The sequence below is a fragment of the Anser anser genome (genome assembly GCF_964211835.1).
Source record: "Anser anser genome assembly, chromosome: 4".
NCBI lineage: Eukaryota > Metazoa > Chordata > Aves > Anseriformes > Anatidae > Anser > Anser anser.
In genome coordinates, this window is record NC_139724.1 from 69,959,861 (window position 1) to 69,981,652 (window position 21,792).

The 21,792-nt window shown below is 37.7% G+C and overlaps 1 protein-coding gene across 2 annotated transcripts in view; it reads left to right on the plus strand.

The window, feature by feature from the left end:
• The window catches only part of POLN (DNA polymerase nu), a 111,423-nt gene extending 95,142 nt beyond the window's left edge, over positions 1–16,281 (plus strand). For both annotated transcript variants that reach the window (XM_083833928.1, XM_083833927.1), the window contains 3 exons: positions 3,123–3,190; positions 12,130–12,191; positions 14,612–16,281. In XM_083833928.1, coding sequence (XP_083690054.1) covers positions 3,123–3,190; positions 12,130–12,191; positions 14,612–14,680 — 199 coding nt within the window. In that variant the 3' untranslated portion in view covers positions 14,681–16,281. The remainder of the gene's footprint in view (positions 1–3,122; positions 3,191–12,129; positions 12,192–14,611) is intronic.
• Positions 16,282–21,792: the final 5,511 nt, after the last annotated feature.

Sequence of the window (21,792 nt, forward strand, 5' to 3'; positions counted from 1 at the left end):
TGGTCTCATCAGTAGAACATTACAAAAAAAAATATTTTGATGATAGTTTAATTTGTCATATATAGGGTCAATTATATGATTACAATATAGTAATGATGACTGGGTGGGTCCACTGAAGATCTGAGTTTAATGTCTGTTGCTTCATGGGAAACTGGAAGAATATAGTACTGAAGAGAATTAAAAAGATTTTTTTGTTAAAATTCTGTAGTGCAGCATGATTTCAGGAAAGATGTGTACTAAGAATACTGTGAATATTGTGAAAATAATTGAGAAAATATTAACTTGTAAATCAAAGGCATTTCTTATCATCTGCAGAATGATAAACATATTAGTCTCAGTTTGGTTTGCAGTCTCCAATTCAGTTTTCCATACTTTTTAGCAAGCAATAATGGGAGTTTGCTATTTCAATATTCCATCAAAGTGCTGATCACTCATTTAAGCTATTAAACAAAAGTGTATTTTTTTTCCAAACTTTTTCACTCAAGTTGTGCAACAGGTGTGTGCATACACCGGAATGGTAAAAGCTATGCATTTTAAACATAAAAATTACTTTGATTTTTCATTCACCTGTATTGATGTCAAATTGAGTACTTTGTTCTGTGGAACTGCGTACTGTATGAGAATGTCACTACTTTAACAAAAATGAAAAAATACAAATGGTCTTGTACTATAAACCTCCCAGAGGAGAACCTGTGATGTTGATGTGAGAGGGACAAGACAAAGAGAACATAACAAAAAAATTGTGTGATGACAATTAAGAAGGAAATAGTTGATACTAGTCCATTTCTCGACATCAGGATGGGAAATCATGTTTAGCATTAATTAAAAGTTAAGTGTTAGAAATACTTATTTGTTAGATCACACGTCTGAGATAGACAACATCCCTATTTTCTAAATGAATGTGCATTGCTTAGCAGGAGAGTAACATAGCTAGAAATAGACCAACGATTCTGACTTCTAGTTCTGTTCTAGTTTAGCAGACAGAATATTGTCCTGAACCTTTGATGAAGCACTAGATAATTAAGACTGGGTAGATGTAATTCTGCAGCTTTGTGCAGTTACTCAGATAGCTGTGGGCAGTGTAACTGAGTCGATAACTGAGGATGAGAAGCACTGAGAAATAGGGTCTTTCAGCTCTGATGGAGAATCAAGCGACACTAGCTGTGCTGCTTTCAGTAGATAAACTTAAACACATAGAGTTGGGTCAAGTCTACTGTGTTGTCCAGACAGAAAATTTGGGTTCAGTTCACATTGCTCTCATAGGTTTTCTGACTCACTGAAGGGAACACTAATCTCTGGTCCAGCCCTGCTCCTCCTAAGTTCAGCTTTACTTCTAGCATGGAATTGAGGTGACCTGTTGATCTAATGCTGAGTGCTTTAGAAAATCCACTTCTTCCCCCGTTACTAAATCCTGATAAACTGATGATAAAATATTTGATATATATTGTAAATTCATCAAAGAAAGGGCAAGTCTTTACTAAATATTCAGAGAATGGGGCTCTAATTCTGATTGAAGTCATGAGAGACTACTCTGATATAAATAATAACCAGTCTATCACATTTTTTATCGCACTGGTTTAATCAATGCAATTATTTTCACTTATTCAATTGACTCACAGTATATTCAGAGGTTTTAATGTCCACAGTTCTGTCTGATTTATGTCTTTTTGCATGTCACTTTAATGATTATGAGGAATCTCTTGTTTTAATTAATTTACTTGCATTGGAAATTAGAACTTTTCATGTAACTGTATTCTCTTGCTGTAGATGATCCTGGTCTTTTCATCTATTTCTTTTTGTATCCCGTGTCCCCATTTCCTATTAGAAATATGTTAATCTGTTTCACTCTGCTTCTGACTGTGGTGTAAGTGACTAATAATTTAAGATCTATTATTAGAGCTCACCACACTGTTAGTCAATGTCACATTGTAATTTAAGGCAGTGTGAAACTATCTTAGGCTTATTTTCCTGAAAGCTGTGAAAGTTATAAGTAGTAACCATGTTGATGTTTCAGCCATTTCTAAAGAATGAATAACTGCTAGGTATTAAATAATAAAAAAAAAAGTCTACAGTGGGCATATTTAATTTGAATTTTATATATGAATTGCAAAGAAATTCAGAAATAGGTGTTACAGTTTCATGGCTTAGACTCCCACCTGCAACAGTTAAAGAAGTAATAAAATAAACCTAGTAGGAATGCAGTCTAATCAGACACACACTAGTTTTCCTTTCTATGTGAGAACTGCACTCAAAGATTTTATGTGCTAGATTATGTCTATTCTGTCTTGGACATGATTCAATCAAAAACATTTATTTTTTCCACTGTGGTCATATTTTTACGCCCAAACCAACAATTTAGGGTGCTATTCCCATAAGCACTGAACAATTAAGACACAATCCATATGCAAGAGACCGATCAATATATAGAGCTAATACAGACAAAGAGAAAAACAAAACTCAAGATCTCAGGTACGTGTAGTTGCATGGATTTTAAGATGTTACTTCTTTCAGTTGTACACTCTGTTCTTATGAAGACAACTGTCCTAATAGCAGAGGCTACAGATCATATTGTGTATTTATGTCTACATTTTTGTTCTTCAACCTACTTGTTTACAGCATGAGGAGTCTTACTTTGCATTTACATGAAAGGATTATTTCCTGGAAAGGATTCAAGTCACTGGCCAACACTATACTAGGAGTTACTATTAGTATACCAGTGAGCCAAGTACTCTTGCTAATGACTTAACTCACACTTTTATTCCAACTCAGCTTGAGAAAAACAAGCTATATTAACAAAACAAGCCCTGTCCTATTTCTTGCAATTTTCTGCAATTTCCATTAGTTTAAAGTAATACCTTGTCACATCATCAAATCCCTGAATGGCATTCACAAGTTAGCAAGCACAGTTCTGGTTTAAGACCATGGCTTTTATTTTTTCAGCCTGTGTGGAACAGCAATCCTTTTAACTTCATTAATGATTTTTTAACTTTCTTAAGATGTTTATGTTCAGTGTGTTTATATTTAGTGTATCCATTGTGCACCTGAAAATTAGTTGATGGCATGAGTTGAAAGCACTATTAGAAATTTCATGTGTATGTTATCTAAAGTCTGAATTTTTTCAGGTTAATTGCTCAGATTCATGATGAGTTGTTGTTTGAAGTAGAAGATTCTCAAATCCAGGAATTTTCAGGTAAATGTAATCTTTTTCTCTTTCCCCCCGTCTCTCTGTTTCCACAATAACTTGAGGTATCTTTAGACTAGACTAGACTAGGCTAGAATAGAATAGTTCAGTTGGCAGGGACCTTCAAAGATCATCTGCTGCTTAGACAACAAGAATTAATATAGCATATAACCATAAAAGTAAACAATAATACTTTCTCCAAGGTTTCAAGGGTTGTAGAAGGAAATAAACCAGTTTGAAAAAAATGTCTTGGGAAGTAACTTGCTAAACACTTATCACTGGGGCCTGTTACATAAAGAGGTATGAAATGTTAATGTGAGAATGTAAGGTATGGTAATTTCTAAGTTAATTTACGGCTCTTCTATATGAAGAGAATCTTATGGTGGAACTTTCGAGGTTAAGGGTTAGTAAAAGTTCCTGCCTACATTTTAATCCTCTCATCTGGCTTACTTCCAGACATTATTTCCTAAGCTAGAGTTTGTCTCCACATCTGGTACAAATTTAGCTAGCAAATGAGGGCACATATGGGACTGTTGGGTCTCTTCTCCAGTAAGTAGTGGAGTCATTACTGTAGGTACCAAATGTTAATTCACAAACTTTGGTCTAGTTTGAAGCTGAACAATATTTTTGGCTAAAACAATTATCATAAGGTCATGAATATTTTAAACTAACCAATATAAGAAATATATTGCATTATAACCTAAGTATCTAAATAACAATTTCAACTTCCTGTGTTGCATTCATTTAAATGGTACAATTTGCCATCTGTCTCATTTCATCATACGTTCCTCTTGTGAGTATTGGTTCATAATGAGAACATTAAACCACCATCTAATCAAAACAAAGAATCTGGGAAATATTTAAGTTCAATATATTGGGGGAATTGTAATGCTTTAGTTTCATATATTAACATTTGACCTTTGAATACAGGTGTTCAGATCTGGTTTGAATTTAAAAAAACAACAACACACTATTCAATTTACCAGAGATTGCAGTATCTACTCTGAAAAGGCCAATGTCTACAAGTGCTGTAGTTTCAGAGTTTGGAAGTATAGTACATTGAATGGGATCAATAAGACAGCATAGAATGATTTTCATTTTCGTATTTTGCACCAACATTGGGATCAGTTTTGTTTAACGTTTTCATCAATGATCTGGATGAAGGGATCAAGTGCGCTCTCAGTAAGTCTGTGGCTGATACCAAGTTAGGTGGGACTCTTGTTCTGCCTGAAGGAAGGCTTTGCAGATGGATCCGGATAAGCTACATTGATGGGTTGAGTACCAGTCACATGACTTTAAATAGGGTAAGTGCTGAGTCCTGCAGTTTTAACAACCCCATGCAGCAGTATAGGCTTGGGGAGGAGTGGCTGGGAAGTTGCCCAGCAGAAAAAGACCTGGAGGTGCTGGTTGACAGCCATCTGAACATGATCCAGCAGCATGTCCAGGTGGCCAGGAAGGCCAATGGCATCCTAACCTGCAACAGAAATAGTGTGGCCAGCAGGACTAGGGTCCCTCACTACAAGAACATTGAGTTGCCTAAGCATGTACAGAGATGAGCAATGAATCTCGTGAAGGGACTAGAAAGCAAGACTTACAAGGAGCAACTGAGGGAACTGGGGTTGTTTAATCGGGAGAAAATGAGGCTGAGGGGGCACTTCGTCACTCTCTACAACTATCTGAAAGAAGGCTGCAGCGAGGTTGTTGGTCTCTTCTCAGGTGAAAAGTGATAGGACACAAGGAAACATCCCCAAATTATGCCAGCGGAGGTTTAGATTGAATATTAGGAAGAATTTTTTCATGGACAGGGTGGTCAAGCACTGGTGGTGGAGTCTCCATCCTTGGAGGTGTTTAAGAGATGTGTGGACATGGCACTAAGTGACATAGTTTAGTGATGGGACTTGGTAGGTCAGATTAATGGGTGGACTTGGTGATCTTGAAGGTCTTTTCCAACCTTGGTGATACTATGTTTCTATGATCAATTTGCATTAATTATTAAGTATATATTTGGGTATTATTATACCCAAAAGATGAAAATCATTCACGATTGCTTTTAAGTATAGAAACTCACAGATTCTGCACTCATCAGATCAAATTCTGATCTGTTATTAGTGTGAATTTGTAGTAAGTTCAGCAAAATCAATAATTTTCCAGTAAAACAGAGAAAACACTTGATTACCATGTAAGAAACTTCAAAAAGAATGAAATGACCAGCAGAATGTTTTACTTCAGAAATTATCAATCATTTGAAAACAGTGTTGTATTTTAATTCTCCTTAATAGAGTTCTGCTGTATGGGTAGAAACTCATCAGAAGCTAGTACATGCCATTCCTCAAAGATGCGAGATACCACTAGCTAGCTGACTGAGGGTAGTTTCATCTGTGAGAAGGACTGTCTGCTGCTGAATTTGAACCGTGGTGGGAGTCAGAGGTTGGGAATCACTGGTCATCATAAATACCCTTCTCAGTATGTAGCAGATCCCAGCTGCCAAATCCTTGACTGCTCTGCTATATTTAAACAACTTGTGCTATGCAGTCTAGAGGTCCGAGATACCTTGGAAATCACCCTTGCTCTTAACACAGGGCTGCCAAGCCTTCAGAATTCAATGTGGAAGTTTGTTTCATTCTACTGATTGAAGATTGGTTTTGAAGTTTGTCTCTACTTTGCCCTAAAAGGCAAAGAGAAAAAGAAAATTCTGCAATACAGTAATTTTCAGATATACTCAACATACCTCAGAACAGAAGAGTGATAAAACATCTTGTCCTGAACACTGAAGACCAACCTAAGACATTGAACGCTGCCTTCTTTTAAGCAGTGATTAGTTCTGCTGCTGGTAGAAGAACTAATAGCGCACTTAAAAGTGACCAAAGCTGGCTCTTCCTTCAGTGTCATTAATGAGGATTTTGCATGACCCAAATAGGCAGAGGAAGGGTGCATCTCAATTAGCAGGTAGCTTCCAGTGAGAAGTGTGAGTAGGAAGCAAACCTCCCTATTGTCCCCAGTCCACAGTGTGAATGGTTGGGGTTCACATCACAGAGCAGTCTGAGAGCAGGTGACCCAGATTCCTTTCAGATGAAACTAAATAGGAAGACTTTTTTCCAATCTTTTCCAGTTATTTCAGGAGCTGTTAACTGAGGTAACAAATTTAGTATGAGTTTAAAGAGGAGTGGCAGAAGGATGTGGGCTTCTCATTCACTTCAGTGCTTTCAAAGTCCAGATATGATTTTCATCCCATTACCCCAAGTTCTCTCTCTCTCTGTAAAGTCCTTACTCTTCTTATTTTTATTTGCTGATATTCTTTAGCTGTCAGCTTTGTCTTTCCATATCTAATGGGGCTTTTTGCCTATTCAGAAGCTTTAAATTACAGAATCTGCTGACTTGCAGATCCCACCCTGAGAATGGGCTTAATGACCCAGAGAGAAATCTCAGTTGCACAATCACCAAGCTTCGGAAAGGTAAAGGCATGGACTTAAAGATAAAGAGCAGGGTGTGATGGCTTTAATAGACCACAGATTAAAACCACAGGTGTGTTATTCTTCTGCGTTCGGTGTGATCCAAGAAAGCACTGGCCTAGTATTCAGTGTATTTGCATTCTGATTCCAGTCATGATTCTGATCTACTTTTTCGGGAAAGCAACGGCAAATATATGAGTAGAGGCTGAGTCTTGCCACCAAGCAATCATCATGCCAGTGCTTCCTCTGTTCCTGCTTAGGACTTCATAGGTCAGAACAAGACTTTTCAGTACTTTTCATATTATTCTGAATCTTTTGACTTTGATAAACAAGGGGCAAGCAATAAGGTGTTCTTTTTCTTCTTTTTTTTTTATAACATCTTCTTTTCCACAAAATGCTGCATGTAAGTTGCTGGCTTTTATCTGTGTATCAGGGGAATACTTTCCTCAGACTCCAGCACCCACAGTTTCATAGCATGCATACTGTTCACTCTGACAGGACAAGGCAAAACATTCTCTGTTTATAATGAAGCTTTGAGTGTCCAAGCTTTGACATACACTGAAATACAATAAAGCACATGCTGCTCCGAACTGTCTAATTTTCAACAAAGGTCCGGCATATTCACTGACTCAGTTCTTGAAATTCCCTAAATAGGGCAAGAAAAGGACAGCAAAAGAGCTTTATAAAAATCTTCATTTTCTATTGGAGGGTGCCTGGAAAGATCAAATCAAAACATTTGGCAGCAATTGGTTTGGTTTTGACAGAAGATTGTCAGTTTTACCATCAATAATCTGCCTGGTTTCTAGCCAGCTTGCCTGTCTGGCTTCCTCACATCCTGAGCTTTCAAGCAACCCAGGAAGCAGAAAGAGAGATGGTATTTTGGGAATGGCAAAAACTGGGCTCTTGGATCTGAGAGGGCTCAGCATCTCGGAGTTCTGAAATCTGTGTAATCAGGTAGACAGACGGTGCTCAAATCAAACTGTGAGTCTTCACAGGGACTTCAGAAAAGTGCTCAGGAATTGCAGAACCCAATTTTTCCTTTTGTGGGAGACTACCCATTTCTGAGACTACCTCTCCACACTCAGTTAGAAATGCCTGTTTGCCCTTGGATTATTCTGAATACGTGACTGCTAAAAGGGGGAATACACCTAGGGGCAGAGAAATGTAGATTTTATTTTTTTTTATGGTACGGGGATACCCATAGATGCAACTGTAAGATCTGGCTTCTGATATATATTCCATATATACCTGTTGGATTTGAAAGGTAAACTTCGTCACTGGTGATTACTGTGGAATGTTCCTTGGCACTATGCTTGCTTAATTGCATCCATTAGTGAGAAGTACAATTAAACGAAAGCCACTTGCTACTTGAAATAATGTATTTTTCATATTTTTATAGAAATATATATGTTTCAGTACTTCGTGTTGTACTGCTCAATATCACAATGAATTAGAGTAATTTTTAAAGATTTTTTTTTTAGAACTCATTTATAACTACACATTATTGATAGAAGTAAAGAAATTCATCTCTGCATCCTTTCTTATATTTCATATCTGTAAAGCATACAGTTAATTTTTTTTTTTCAGATTTTACTGGGTATAAAATATTTCAGCTGAAATACTTACTTGAAGAGTAAGAACACCAAAAGGACCAATCTAAGAAAAAAATTAAATTAAACTAAGCCCACTTGTTTTAAGATTAAGATCAGTTAAGGTTATTGTCATGTAATAACAATAGCTTAGATTTATAAAAAAAGTAAAATCTGTCAGCAGAAATTTTTGGCTCATTCAAAGTCCACAAAATTTCATTTTATTCTGCTACATTTTCTCACTTAATGAATACTGAGGCAGCTGCATGAAAAAAGTGCACATGTTCAAAGAGGGATTCAAGTAACAGAAGAACAAAAGAACGAACTGGTCATCACAAGGTAGTGACATTTTGTGTTCTCCGAGCTGCCTTTTTCTAACTGGAAAGACACTGATGCTTAAAATGCCTCTAGATAGCCTTTAATTTGTAAAAATCCCTGTTCCATAGATCATATGTCTGGCCAGCTTTGACTTGCTTCTGGAGTCATAATTTCATAGGTGAATGAGCTTGAAAAATGTCTTCACTTGGATAGAGACAAACAAGGTTTTGTTCCACAGCAGGCACACATGCCTTTTCTTTGCTCCTATTCACAACTCTTTCAATAAGCACATTTATTGTGGCTAGTATTGAGAAAAATCTAATATGTATTACAATTTTAGCTCCTCTGTGATGTCTTTACTTTGCTGTCATTAATATCAGGGGAGTAAATAAGAAATATATATAATATTTTAAAATGACATACTTACAAAACCTTCCAGAATAAGCATAACCAACAAATCCCATCATTGCTGACTATGGGGTTTGAGAGAGAAGCTGCGAAGGTTGGGAGAACAGCATTTAACAGATGCCACTGCAGTATATGGCTGACTGCAAAGGAACATTTTAAAATTAATAATTAATGTGCCCTAGATATTCTAGGTACTTGACAGAACATAAATAATCATTCCCCCGAAAGCCTCCAATATAAATCTTTAAAGAGACAAAAAATTAGGGGTGGTAGAGACAGCTCTATTTAAACATCGTGTTTTTATTCTGTAAAGTATATGAGACAATTGTGTATATATAATACAATTGTGTATGCCTGGATACTTTATTTTGAGCACTCAGAGAGGAGAGTTTTTCAGGAGATCTGAGAGCGTAGAGGGAGAATCAGACGTTATGTACATAGGACTAAAGGGGATCTCTCCTGTGATTACATATCACCACACCATATGGTCTCTTTTATAAATGATCATCTCCATATGAAAAATTACTCCCACTGGGAGACTGTTCCAGAATTTCCTCTTTCTGAAATCTAGAACTTTTAATTTCCAGCCTCAATGTATTCAGTCAGTTTACCTATTTATTTTTGTGCAAAACCAGCCATTAATTTAAATGCTTCCTTCTTCGTTGTTTACTGTCTTAGCAGACTATTGAACAGGAATGGTAATACAGCTGCTTTTTCTTGACATTTCAGTTATCATTTTATATTTATTTATTTTTTAATTCAAAATCTGCTGTAAAAAAAGTGTAGGCAAATCTTTTGGAAACTTTCAAAGGTATGATTTTGAAAGGCTGAAATGCAGTCAAAACCACTTGAGATTGTTTGAAATGAATGGTTTTACCATGCCACCCACTAAACTCTGGGAAGAGACAGAGAAGTCAGTGTGACATAAGAAATGGAACTGGGAGCTGAACTGAAACAGAAAAACAACAACAACAACACCGAGGAAGAAAATGAAGCAAATCCAAGGAGAGGTGGTTAATGGGTTGTCAAAGTGAATGAGGAACCATTAGGTTTTCTCATGTTGATGTGGCCACTTTAATCCGTGCTTTTTAAAGTTAAAAACGGTTAAGGATGCAACAGAATTCTGGTCATGCCAAATGCTCTAAAACAAGAAGTGTATGAACCAACAGAGAAAGGTGTTGCAACCATCGGGGCCAATGTGAACCCCATTTGGGGGATAACAGTTATATGTGAGAGAATTAGTCTAATTCGGAGATCTAGAGATCTATGGGGAAAACTGTTCTAATCCAGTGCATATGCGTGCAGCACCTTTTATCATACATCACATCTTTTTCAGCCCATGAATCAATGCTGCTGACTCACACTCCCTATTTTGTTGTACATCGGGGCTCTTTTCATCTAAAAGGGCTGTTCCTCCTGTTGCCTTGATGGTCTATTGCTGTTTATTTATCTAACAGCTCAAAAAACCCAAGCTGTACAGAGTTGAGTGTGCCCTTAGATTGTACATAAGTGCTTTGGTGGAACACTACAGAGCCGAGTGATTCTGTAAGAGCGGAATCCAGAAGCTGTGCTCTCACAAAAGCTTTGTTCTGTCATAGCCATGACTTACCGATGATAAATTGTTTACCCCAGGACTGCCTGGCAATCCGTTTAGCCTTCTGAAGGCACGCCGCCTGGTCACAGTGCCCTGATGTCTGCTGCATTGCTGATCTCCTGGAGCTGGCAGCTTGTTTAAATTCAGACTGGGCTTCTCAAGATGGAGGCAGTCCAGCACTGCTGTATTGATAAGCGTCTTGACTTGGAACGAATTTAAGTGGATAATTATTTAGACCAACACTTCTCTATGCTTTCTCAAGTTGTGATTGTCATGTTTGTTTCTGCTCTCCAAAAATGATGCTGTGTCCCATGCCGGACCATAAACTACCTCGAATCCAACATGAAGCAACTCTATAGGTGTCAACATGTGTCAACATATGTCTCATTTTCCCCAGCCTTGGCACTTCAGCCACTGATCTTTTGAGTTACTGCATAATTTGGACTTCATGGAAAACCTTACGACAGCTCATTAGCACCCGAGTCTGAGTGAGCCAGCACAGAGTGGAGAAGCACTCCACTTCTGTTCAGGCAGAAGTTAGTTATCCTCCTCATTATTACCAAGCCATCCGCGGTGTCACAGATGTGACACAAAACATCACATACTGCTCTTCCGTGCTGGCATCATTAGAAAAGGTTTCGACAGCAGCCAGAGCAACAACCATATGCTGCTTCTTGGAGTTCTCGTTGCTTCTTTACATCTAACCTCAGCTGCACAAGAACCATGATGTGCATCCAGGGATAACTTCAAAGAATCCTTCTAAGCAATCATGTGTTTTTCAGCCTAGTAGTTATCACCACATATTGCATGCCCTGTTATTTCTCAGTTCTGTGGGGCACATGATGACATATATTATGTAGGCAGCCATCCTGTCAAAGCAATGGAGCTTGCTCAATAACTTTCTCGCTGGGGCTGCCCAATATTCCCTTTTCACTTTCACTAGCCAGAAGTTACCTCCTTTTTAAAGCCATTTATCCACTGGATCTCTCTTCAATTATATTTTTTTAGAACCACATTTTGTTGCAGCAGAAGTCTTTGTCAAGCAAAACACTAATTGTCCTGACCAAGGATGACAAATCAGGTCCCAAATGATTGATTTGGAATAATAATAGAGGCATTTTTCACAGTAATAGTGAGCATGGGGTTATGACACGATGAGTTGTTAAGTTACGTAAATCATACTGAAGTTCAATTGTTTTGATTCTTGATAGCTCAACTATCCCACAGGGAAGGTTATTTTTGTTTGTACTGAACTTGAAAGCTGAGAAATGCAGCAGTCAGGCAAGCTGTACCTCTTTATAACGTATATCAGTGCTTTACTTTTGTGTTTATGGAATATATAAGTTAAATAATTCTCCAACTTTCACCTAAATTTCAACTTAAAATAAGGAATTGAACTCTTCCACAAGAGATGAAATTTAACTTTAAAAAAATTCTCAATAAATTTAAATGGGTAGATATTTATTTTTTTGTAAAAAATGCAGCTATTATGTAATGGAATATAAAGCATGGTTTGTTTGTTTGTTTTACTACATAACAGTTTTAACTGGAAAATAAAACTGTATATTTTCAACTTTTTTGGCCTTACAGCATTGGTAAAAAGAACAATGGAATCCCTGCAGCAAACTACAGCCTTGGAAGTGCCACTAAAGGTAAGGGCAATTCTGAATTTCCATTATTGTCTCAGGCATATATAGTTTTGTTTGTTACTATCATCATATTAAGAATCTAGAGACAACTACACTAACCTTCACTTCAATAGCTTCATTTTCATATTTACAGGTAATGGCGTTTTAAAATTACCATAAAACTTCTAAAGGAAAAAAAAAAAAGAAAGAAAGAAACTCAAAATCCATTTTGTAAAGCATGACTGTAGTACACTTTGTCTTACCTATACAAGTGCAGTAACTTCAAAATCCCTTTGATTTAATGCCATGACATTTCTGATGGGTATGGTGGAATGAGAAATTGTGCCTTAACAGGCTTTCTAAAATGTGCCAGGCATTCATTATTGCTGAAAAATTATTGCAAAAGATCTTTCTTTAGTAATTTTCACTTAGAAAATTGATCTTTTTAACATTTCTGAGCGGAAGCCAAACATGTGAAGCAGACAAAATTGCTGGTCACAGTTTGAAGGCCATCATTTACCAGAACAGCACCTGTAACAACCAAGTAGAAAACTAGACAACTATTGTATCTATGTTTCCATTTTATCTAATTATAATTCTTATATAAAATAATTATATTTTTCTCTCTGCAAGACTGGTATACTTTGCTGCTAGGCCACTGCTCAGCTTTTCTTGCTTCATTAAGGACTATAGTCTCTGGCAATCCCTAAACTGAAAAAGCAAGCAGTAGTCCAAGAGTTTCCTGTTTCCTGAGAAATGGAGTACTTGGTGTTGCCACATCACTCATTCTCCAGTATTACTGAACAAGATTTGAGGACAGAAACAAGTTTATTCTATTTATTTCAGAAATGGTTACAACATGCAGACACCTGACACTCATGCTGCTCTAAGGTTCATACCCTTTGTTGAGGACATTGTCAGAGACAACGTCATTCATACTTTGCCTGACTATGAAATAAAATGTGAACAATTTAATAGGTTTGTAAGAAAGACAAATATTTACGTCAATAATCAGAGTGTTTATAGGTACACAGGCAAAACACCACTTTAGTGTAACATATTTCAGACTAACCACTAACTGGCAAAAGTGAGTCCTTCCATTTTGTCCCATGGACAGAACGTAACACGCTGTCCTACTATGTCTTTTCATGTGTCAGAAGTGTCTGCTATCACACACTGACAAATTCATCTAGATGCCTTAGCAAATGGATTGTACATGTCATTCTTATGAAAACAGCCTCTTAAATGACAACTGCGTATTAATAGTAAAAAGAAACACAGCCTTGGACAATAGGTATTTCTCTGGGGCTTTGAAAGATTAGGACATTTTTAAAGGCAGTATAACTATTAGGAGGTACCTGTATTTTTTCTCTTGTTTTGGTCTTCTTTTCCTGAGTAAATTACTGTAGGAGTCATGACATACTTTTACTCCTACTGCACATTAAACTACATTCATCATGAAGATATTTTATCTTTCTCTGAAACATCAAGAATGGATCAATGGCAGAGACCAGGTACAAAACATAAAGTGCAAACAGCTTGATCTCAGTGAAGAATTTGAGAGTTATCTTTAAAAAAAAGCCTGTATTTTTGTTCATGTTGTTTATCCTTCTATACAGTAAATGTGTCTTTTAAGATTAGAGATGTTGAAGATGAAAAGATTTTTTTGAAATGCTTCTGCTTTCCCTCTGTACACTTGCTTCAACTAAATATGTATTATATGCTCTGTTAATATGAATATTATATTTTAATATGGAAGAATAATGTCATTAAAGTGGAACACACAGATCGTCTTAATGGGGAGACATTTCGTTTTCTTCTTTGAGGAAAAGGATCCTTTATCTTTGAAGTAGCTTCTTTTCCAAAATGTAGTCCTTGCTAATGAGGCAGCTTTCATGTCAGGAAATCTACTGTGTAACAGAGCACTGGTAACTGCAAAACAAACTGAAATAAAACCAAAGCAACAACAAATACACCCCAGGACTGGAAAAGTGGATGGTAAAAAAAAAAAGGAAGGAAAACAAACAACAACAAAAAGCAACCACAAAAACCAGTATCTTTATGCATTATCGAAAAAGTTGCGAATTATAAATGCTATGGTTTTGGGTGCTCTTTTGAAAAGCATTTATCTTTAATAAGATAAGAATAATAAGAATTTATCTTTAATAAGATAAATTTTGCTTTGGACTTTAACATATTTCTTGCAATTCAGTAACATATATTTGCAGTCTCAAAACTAAAGGATAACCTTAATTGTTAAGATATCTTAATAGTAATTATAATTATTACTAGATATGAAGAGCATTTCACACTGGATAGACATGTAATCTAGAACAGTATCACCACCCAAAAGGAAAAGCAAAAATAGTAATCTTACTATAAGTGCTGTGTTTGTTTGTTTAAGACAATTTTTTTCTTTTTTCTTTTTTTTTTTTTTTTGACAGGTTCCCTTGAAAGTGATTCTTACCACTGGGAAATCATGGGGGTGTATGACAGAATTGCAGGAGATGTAAAGCAGTCATCGGGGATGTTATTCAGTACCCGTACACCTCATTGGCCTATGCTGATTCCTCACTGAATCACTAGGCAACAGCGCTGCTGGATCTTTCATAAGCACCTAATACTCTGCATGTGAATTTTTTTACTTCATTTTGTCTGTAGCCCTAGGCAACAGCAGTGAGATAAAACTGGTTTTTACCAGTTCATTGTGTTTCCTTTAGCCAAGGTAACCAGCAGGGAGCTGCTTTTGTTCAGAGCTAAATTACTACATGTAAGAAATGAAGCAAGACAATATTAACCCTTTGGGAGCGCGACAAATATGTTTGAGTTAGATGGATGTTTAAATTTTAATATTAAATATTTTGTGAAGTGATTGTGTAAAAATACTTCTAATCTGGCGTTAGAAAGACACTATTTGAACTGTATCAGCAGCTCTCAACTGTTGTGTTCAGCTTATTTTACACTTTGTGAGTAGACGGCAGCTGCTGGTATACTGAATGTCGCTTTCCACAGACTTAGAAAAGAGTTCCTTAGAAATTGCGAGTTTTTACCTTAATTTGTTTGTAGGATTTTAGAGTTAAAGCAAGTAAACAAAAACTGCATTAACTGCATTTAAAATAGCCAGATTGTTGCCAATTCAATTAATTTTGAAATCCATTTGTACACTGTAGCCTTAGCATACTTTTGAGGAAGTATTATAGTTTCGTCTAATCTATTATTTTTATTACTGATGTAATGCTAAATATGGTTAGATAAATTTGTGATTCAGACACAGTTTTTAGGATTCAGGCTTCTGCTTTAATATTTGGATTTATTATTAATATTTTGGTGTTCTGTAGAGTTTATTCTCTAAAGAAGTTTGTTTTATAAAACACTACTGGATGCCAAATTCTGCCTCCATGATAGTTGAAGAAGAGACAATCCTCGAAGTCTACTAATTATTTAGAAGTTGAAGTCAAGCACAAAACTTTTACAAGATGTTCAGTATCTTTCAGCATTAGACCTCAAATGATCAAAGTAACAATTTAAATTTTAAATGTGTATAGTTACAGAAAGTTTGCAGCAGTTTTAATTTGTATCCGTAAAGAATTTTGCATTATGCTTAAAGGCATTAAACTATTAAACATTTTCTTATGTTGCATATTAATCATATGTCAGCTGAAATGAGTTAGTTGTTTCTAAAAATAGATCCTTATAGTTATAGATGTAGTGGTGGTGATGTAAGGAAAATCAGAGCCTTCTGCATATTAATTGTGGGTCAGCTCTTTGGCTGGGGGGGTCCAGCCTGCGTGGCTGTGACACTGCGCCAGGTCAGGAGAGCAGGGGGGCTGATTCCACCTTTCCAACAGAGAAGAGGTTGCATGAATTTTCTTCTGCTTTTTGCCTGTTTAGATATTTATATGAATATGTATATAAATGTTTTGAACTTGTTAAAATAAGTTAACTAGCTTATTTTGTTGGGTTTCCATGTACACACAATTACAAAAGGAATTTTCAAGCTTTCTGTATTTGCACTGGCTTTGCATAGGTGTGAAACGTTTCACTCCTCTTGAAGACCTACTGTTTTCAGGAGGTCTGTATTCCTGTATTTAGTAAGACTTCCTTCTCAAAGGCTACAGCACTAACCTTACTACTGTCAACATTTTTTTTGTTTCCCCACTGATTTCCAGCTTGTGTGTTTCTTAGGGTGCACAGTTTAACTCGATAATGTATTTTTTCAAGTCCTGAAGAATATGAGGCTTACCCCTCAGCCTAATGAAAAACAAATACACACTTAAGAACATAAGGAACCTTGATCCTGACCTGTGGATTAACGTCTGAGCAAATACGGAGCTATATAGAACATATGGAACAAATTTTCATACACAGCCTTCACATAAGAATGTCAGTCACAGTTCCCCAGAGACATGCTCTTTGTACAGATCGTCATACAGTGGGTGAAGTTAATATTTTGTTCACCTTGTGGCCTAGAGAGTGCCTTGGGCTACAGGGTTGCCCTTTTGCTTTTACAACTTTTCTTTCAATTTGTATATTTCGAAAAAGGAAGACAACCAACCAATAAGGGCACTGCTTTATCCCATACACCTGAGGGCTCGCTTTGCATACACTGGTGTGAGGGCAAAAGGCAAACAGATACAAGCTGAGGGGATTGTTCAAGACCAAGGTCTCAAGACTTGGTGCAGTTTGTGTCCCCACAACTTGCATGCCATGAACTCAAGATCTCTTTTTAGTACTCCAGATTCTCCAGTAACAAAACTGTGTTTTCTTCCAGTGGTAGACTGTGAGTGAATTAGCATAGAGAGATTTATTGTGTAGCTAGGTGGAGACCAGAGCTCTTTGATGTTGTGCATGTAATCATCGTCACACATTATAACTCATGGGATGTGTTCTTCGGTCTTTTGTTCTCCACAAACAGCCAGATGGGTACCTAGTCCTCACTACCTGCCCTATTCTGCTGTGTTAAGGTACAGATTTAGTGGGTTATTAGGTCTCTCAGAACTCACAGAAGTGGGCCTCAAAGCTCCTGACTGGATCAGTTTTTAACGGATAAAATCCCAGATATCGAGGAGAGTGCTGACTGTCTGGGACAACTGCTTTGACTTTGCCATCCATTCCTGCTGCCTCCCATCCTGCGCTGAACGTAGGTTTTTGAAACAGTTGTGTTTTTCAAATTGTGGAAAAGCAGAAGTATTTCTAGTGTTTGCTATTAGTTTCCCAACAAGGTCCACTGGACAAGGCGTCAGTTTTACACCACTTGTGCTGACCTATGTGTTGCTGTAAATTCATAGCAGTACAGTTTTTCCAAGCTACCCTGCAGCACGCCTGAATCTAAAGAGCCATTATAAGGAAGCAAGGCCAGTCCTGACCACAGATTTCCTCCCAAACAAATACAGGTGAAAATGTTCTGTATTTGATGACTGCCAGGAGTTCCTTTTGGGTGGCACAATAATTTCACACCAGTGAACCCTTATTATAATAAATGACGACATTTTCAGGTTGTTTTGGTTTGGCGTGAAGGGGACTATAAAGCAAGGATAGGCTGGAGCGGGAGCAATCATAAGAGCCCTTTTCAACCCTTAAAACTCTCAGTTTGACCTCCAGAATGATTCCTTTTTCTCACAGCCTATGAAATTGTACTGGAAGGGCAACAAACAGAGCTTCTGTTTGAAATACAGAACCCTACAGAAGCAGTGATCAAGGAGTGCGAGAAACATCACAGAAACGATGGGGAGAGGGGAATAGCTGGCTCGGCATAGCTTCGGTGGGTGGAAATTTCCCTAACTGATTCTCTGAACACGGCAAGAACCCTATTGGAATTGCTTTATACCTTTGGCTTCAGTCACAGTTTTGTCTTTGGTGGCCTAAATCTTCCCTGAAATCATCTGCAAATCTTTTTGTTTGCTGGGGAAGGAGCACTATTTGAAAACACTTTAATGTCTGTGAGAAATGTAACAGCAGAGCTATTTGCTGGCATTTTCATGGCCGTGGCATGACCAATACATATCTGCCCAGGCCTTGAATCTTTTTATGTCTACATACCACTGTGGAACAGTGGCACTCTGATCTTGAATGTGTTTACATGTGGGAAAAAAAGCATATTGACATATTTTTTGAAAACTGAGAGTAGATTAAAAAGGTGGATCTGCTAGAGCATCCAGGACATCATTTACTCTTGGTAATGATTAAGAAAAACTCCTTAAAAGTAAACTCATTTCATATTTGGGAGTCCACAGAGCCAGATCTTTTTTAATCTGACTTGAAAATAAGGCCAAGGAATGGGATGAAGGTTGAATTATGCCTTCCCAATATATTTCCTCAGTGGCCTAAAATGTCTCTCCTGACTTCCCTGTTAACAACCAGACTAGGTAAAGCCCTGAATAACCCAGTCTTCTCCTCATTGCTGACCCCACTTTGAGCAGGAGGTTGGATGAGAGACCTCCTGAGGCCTCATCCAACTTAAACCTTCTGTGATCCTCTGTCGTTCTTCAGCTGAACAGCGGCAGTCATCTGGCTGCAAGACAAAACAGAGATCCCCTTCAGATATTCTGCTGTACCTCATTAAAGTAGACAGAGCTGCACCAGAAGAAGCCCCAGAAATGTTTGGGGATTTCATTCCTCCTTCCCACCTGTGTTGGCTGGTTCGGTGCCAGCATTTACTATATTTCCTGGCTCATGGGCTCACTTTGGGTTGGCAAACTTCCTTCTGGTATTAGCAGGTTGTCAGAAACATTCAAGGAGTGGAAAGGAATCACTTCTCATTTCTACCATTCTGCAATGGTTTTAGTAGGTAGAGTGTGTCTGGGGGTAAAAATAAGTTTCGATTATATGCTATCTTTGCTTTCCTGGGAATCTTCCACAGCCTGATCGGCTCTTTTCTACTGAAAACAGCAACCTACAATCAGCTTGTTCTCTTTGGACATCTCTGAAGTGCACTTCTACCACCCATTTTTGTAAGGCCTTCTCATGTTATCGAGTGTGTATTTATTATCCTCTGCAAAGCCAGGCAATTTGTTATCCTCTCTGCTCTCTCAGTTGTACAGACTTGGGTTTTGAATTCTGGAGCTTCACCTTCCAGCTGAGCTTTCCAGATATTTGGTGTGTTTTTCCATGTCACCCTCTCCTTTCAGTACTAATTACATGGCTAATATTTAGATTCTTTCTTACCTTTTCTTTCTACACTGATTGTTTAATCCATTGCTTACCCTTCCTCTGCACTTCACAGGTACTGTTATTATCAGTAGTAAAACTCTATTAACTTCCCAAAAGATTTTTTAAAAGTTGCATGGTGTTCTTCCTCTAACCCTCATGCCCTCAGCTTGCCAACTTCATCCATTTGGCATAGCATTTATGCATTTATGAGGTGATTTTCTGACTAACCAGGTTTTTACTGAAGTTGTTCATTTCATGACCAATTTTTCCATGGCATCAAAAATTGACTGAGGAAATTCTCTTTCTTTTTCCTTTTTTTCTTTTTTTTTCTTTTTTTGGCAGATTCATCTGCTATGCACACTGAATTTCTCACTTTCTAGTTATTCAAAAGCATCGTGCATCAGGTTACAATCCTATTTTCCTATTTTTATATTAAACTGAGAGCTGTACTTAAATGTTTCTGAGAACCAGCCTCCATCCTCCCCACAAGCGGCTCCCACCTCTTACATTGCATTTCTGCTCTGAATTACTGTAAGTCTGAGAGGAATTAAGGATCTCCCTGGATTACCTTGGCCTCCTTGCACTGATCCATTCACCCAGCCGAGTCAAGAAATTAGTTCATTGCTGCTTTATCCTAAATGTCTTGCTCGTATCTTGTTAGGTGACGAACACAAGCCTCTTCAAGGCTTCTGCCAGAAGTTTTTCCCCTTCTTTTCTTAACTCTCAGCTGTGCCCTAAAGCCAGCTCAAATTCACGAGTGGTTCCAAACTGCGTATGAAGGACATCTATAAGAAATTTATTTCTTTACACTGAATAAATTCACAGTGGTTTGAAAGCTAGGCCACCCTACTTGCCTGCCAGCAATCCCCATCTTTGTTTATCTTCCCGTCCATTCACTTGAACCGTGATGTTAAATTAAATAAGCTTCCCAGGGAGTTTTTCCTTTAAATATAATGAGCTTTTGTAACACTCGAGCTGGGAGAAGTCAACAGCTTCCCTTGGGGCCTCTGTGGGTCACAGATGAGGTTAAAAAATTGTTGTAAATGCGGTGCTTTAGTCAGATTCTCTGGCTGAGTTGTGCTGCTTCTGGTATTATGGTTTGTGATACATGGGGTTTTTCTTATGGAGCTGATTTTTTTTTCACTTCTTTCACTCATTCTCATATGTGATCTAAACCTTAACCTCTCCCTGGCTTTCTTCACATCCCTTAACACCTCCTGTTCCATCGTAATCAGGTTGGTAGTCACTCTGTAATTCACCTTACCCTCTGGTCTTGGCCACTTATTGTTCCCAGACATACTTATAGTTGTACAACAAAACAAACATTTCATGTTAATTCATCTCTCTCTCTCTCTCTTTTTTTTTTTTTTTTCCCTATGAAGCGTCTGGATCTTGTTTATATTATTTTTATAGAATTTAAGTAATATTTTAATTCATTCTAGCCAACAGGTTTATTATTCAAGAGGATCTTAAAATAATAGCATAAAATTAATAAAATGAAGCAATTCAGTGAGGATGAGTGCAAAACTTCACACGTAAGCAAAAACAAGTCAGCTACCAAATGCACACAACATTTTCCCGGAAATGTAGGGAGTAGAATAGCTTGGTAGGTATCAACTTCAGGAAGAGACTTGGGGATTTTTTGGTGTTTGCGTAGTGAACAAGAATGGTATAATCAATGCCTCCATTCTATTCAGCCCCAACCAGGGGTCAGTTGAGTGCTGTGCACAATTTTCAGACTACTTCTCAGAAAAAAAATGTGGAGCAAAAGGAATCCATAGGAGAGCAATAAGAATGATCAGAGGTGTAGACAACCTCACCTGCGAGGAAAGACTGAAAGAATTGAAGTTGTTTAACCTTGAGAAGGCTGAGGAGAGATCTGAAAGCAGTCATCCAGTGTGCAATGGGCTGGCATGAGGAAGATGGTAATGAACTGTTCTATAGGTCCCCTGGAAATAAAATGAGTCAGGAGCCTAAGTTTCAGCAAGGTATAATAGGGAAGCAAGCCTTTCTAATGAATGCTAATGACAATTAAGCCTTTGAGTGGACTTGAATAGAGCTTGTGGAATCTTTATTGCTGCACATTTCTAGAACAGGATAGACAAGTATCTGTCAGAAAACACTTGTGTTTAGTTGATCCTGCTTCAGGACAGGGAAAATGAATGAGTAGCCCATCGGGATCCTTTCCAGCTCTAGTTCTGGCTGAGGGCAAGGTCTGGAGAACGGTGTGCCTATCATCGTAAAAAGTGCCACTGGGTCTTCAGTGACACCATCAACTCAGACCATCGGTTTATATCTCTGTTACAGCGTGATGGTGCTGCCAATGCAACGTGTCTTACTAGTTCTGGACAGGCTCTGTGCTAACAAGAAATAAATAAAGCTCCCTGCCACACCTTCCTTTGAAGTTGGCTCTGACTGGAGTTGGGGTTTGGAGCAGACGACCCTCAGAGTCCTTACCGACCTGAACTATCCTGTG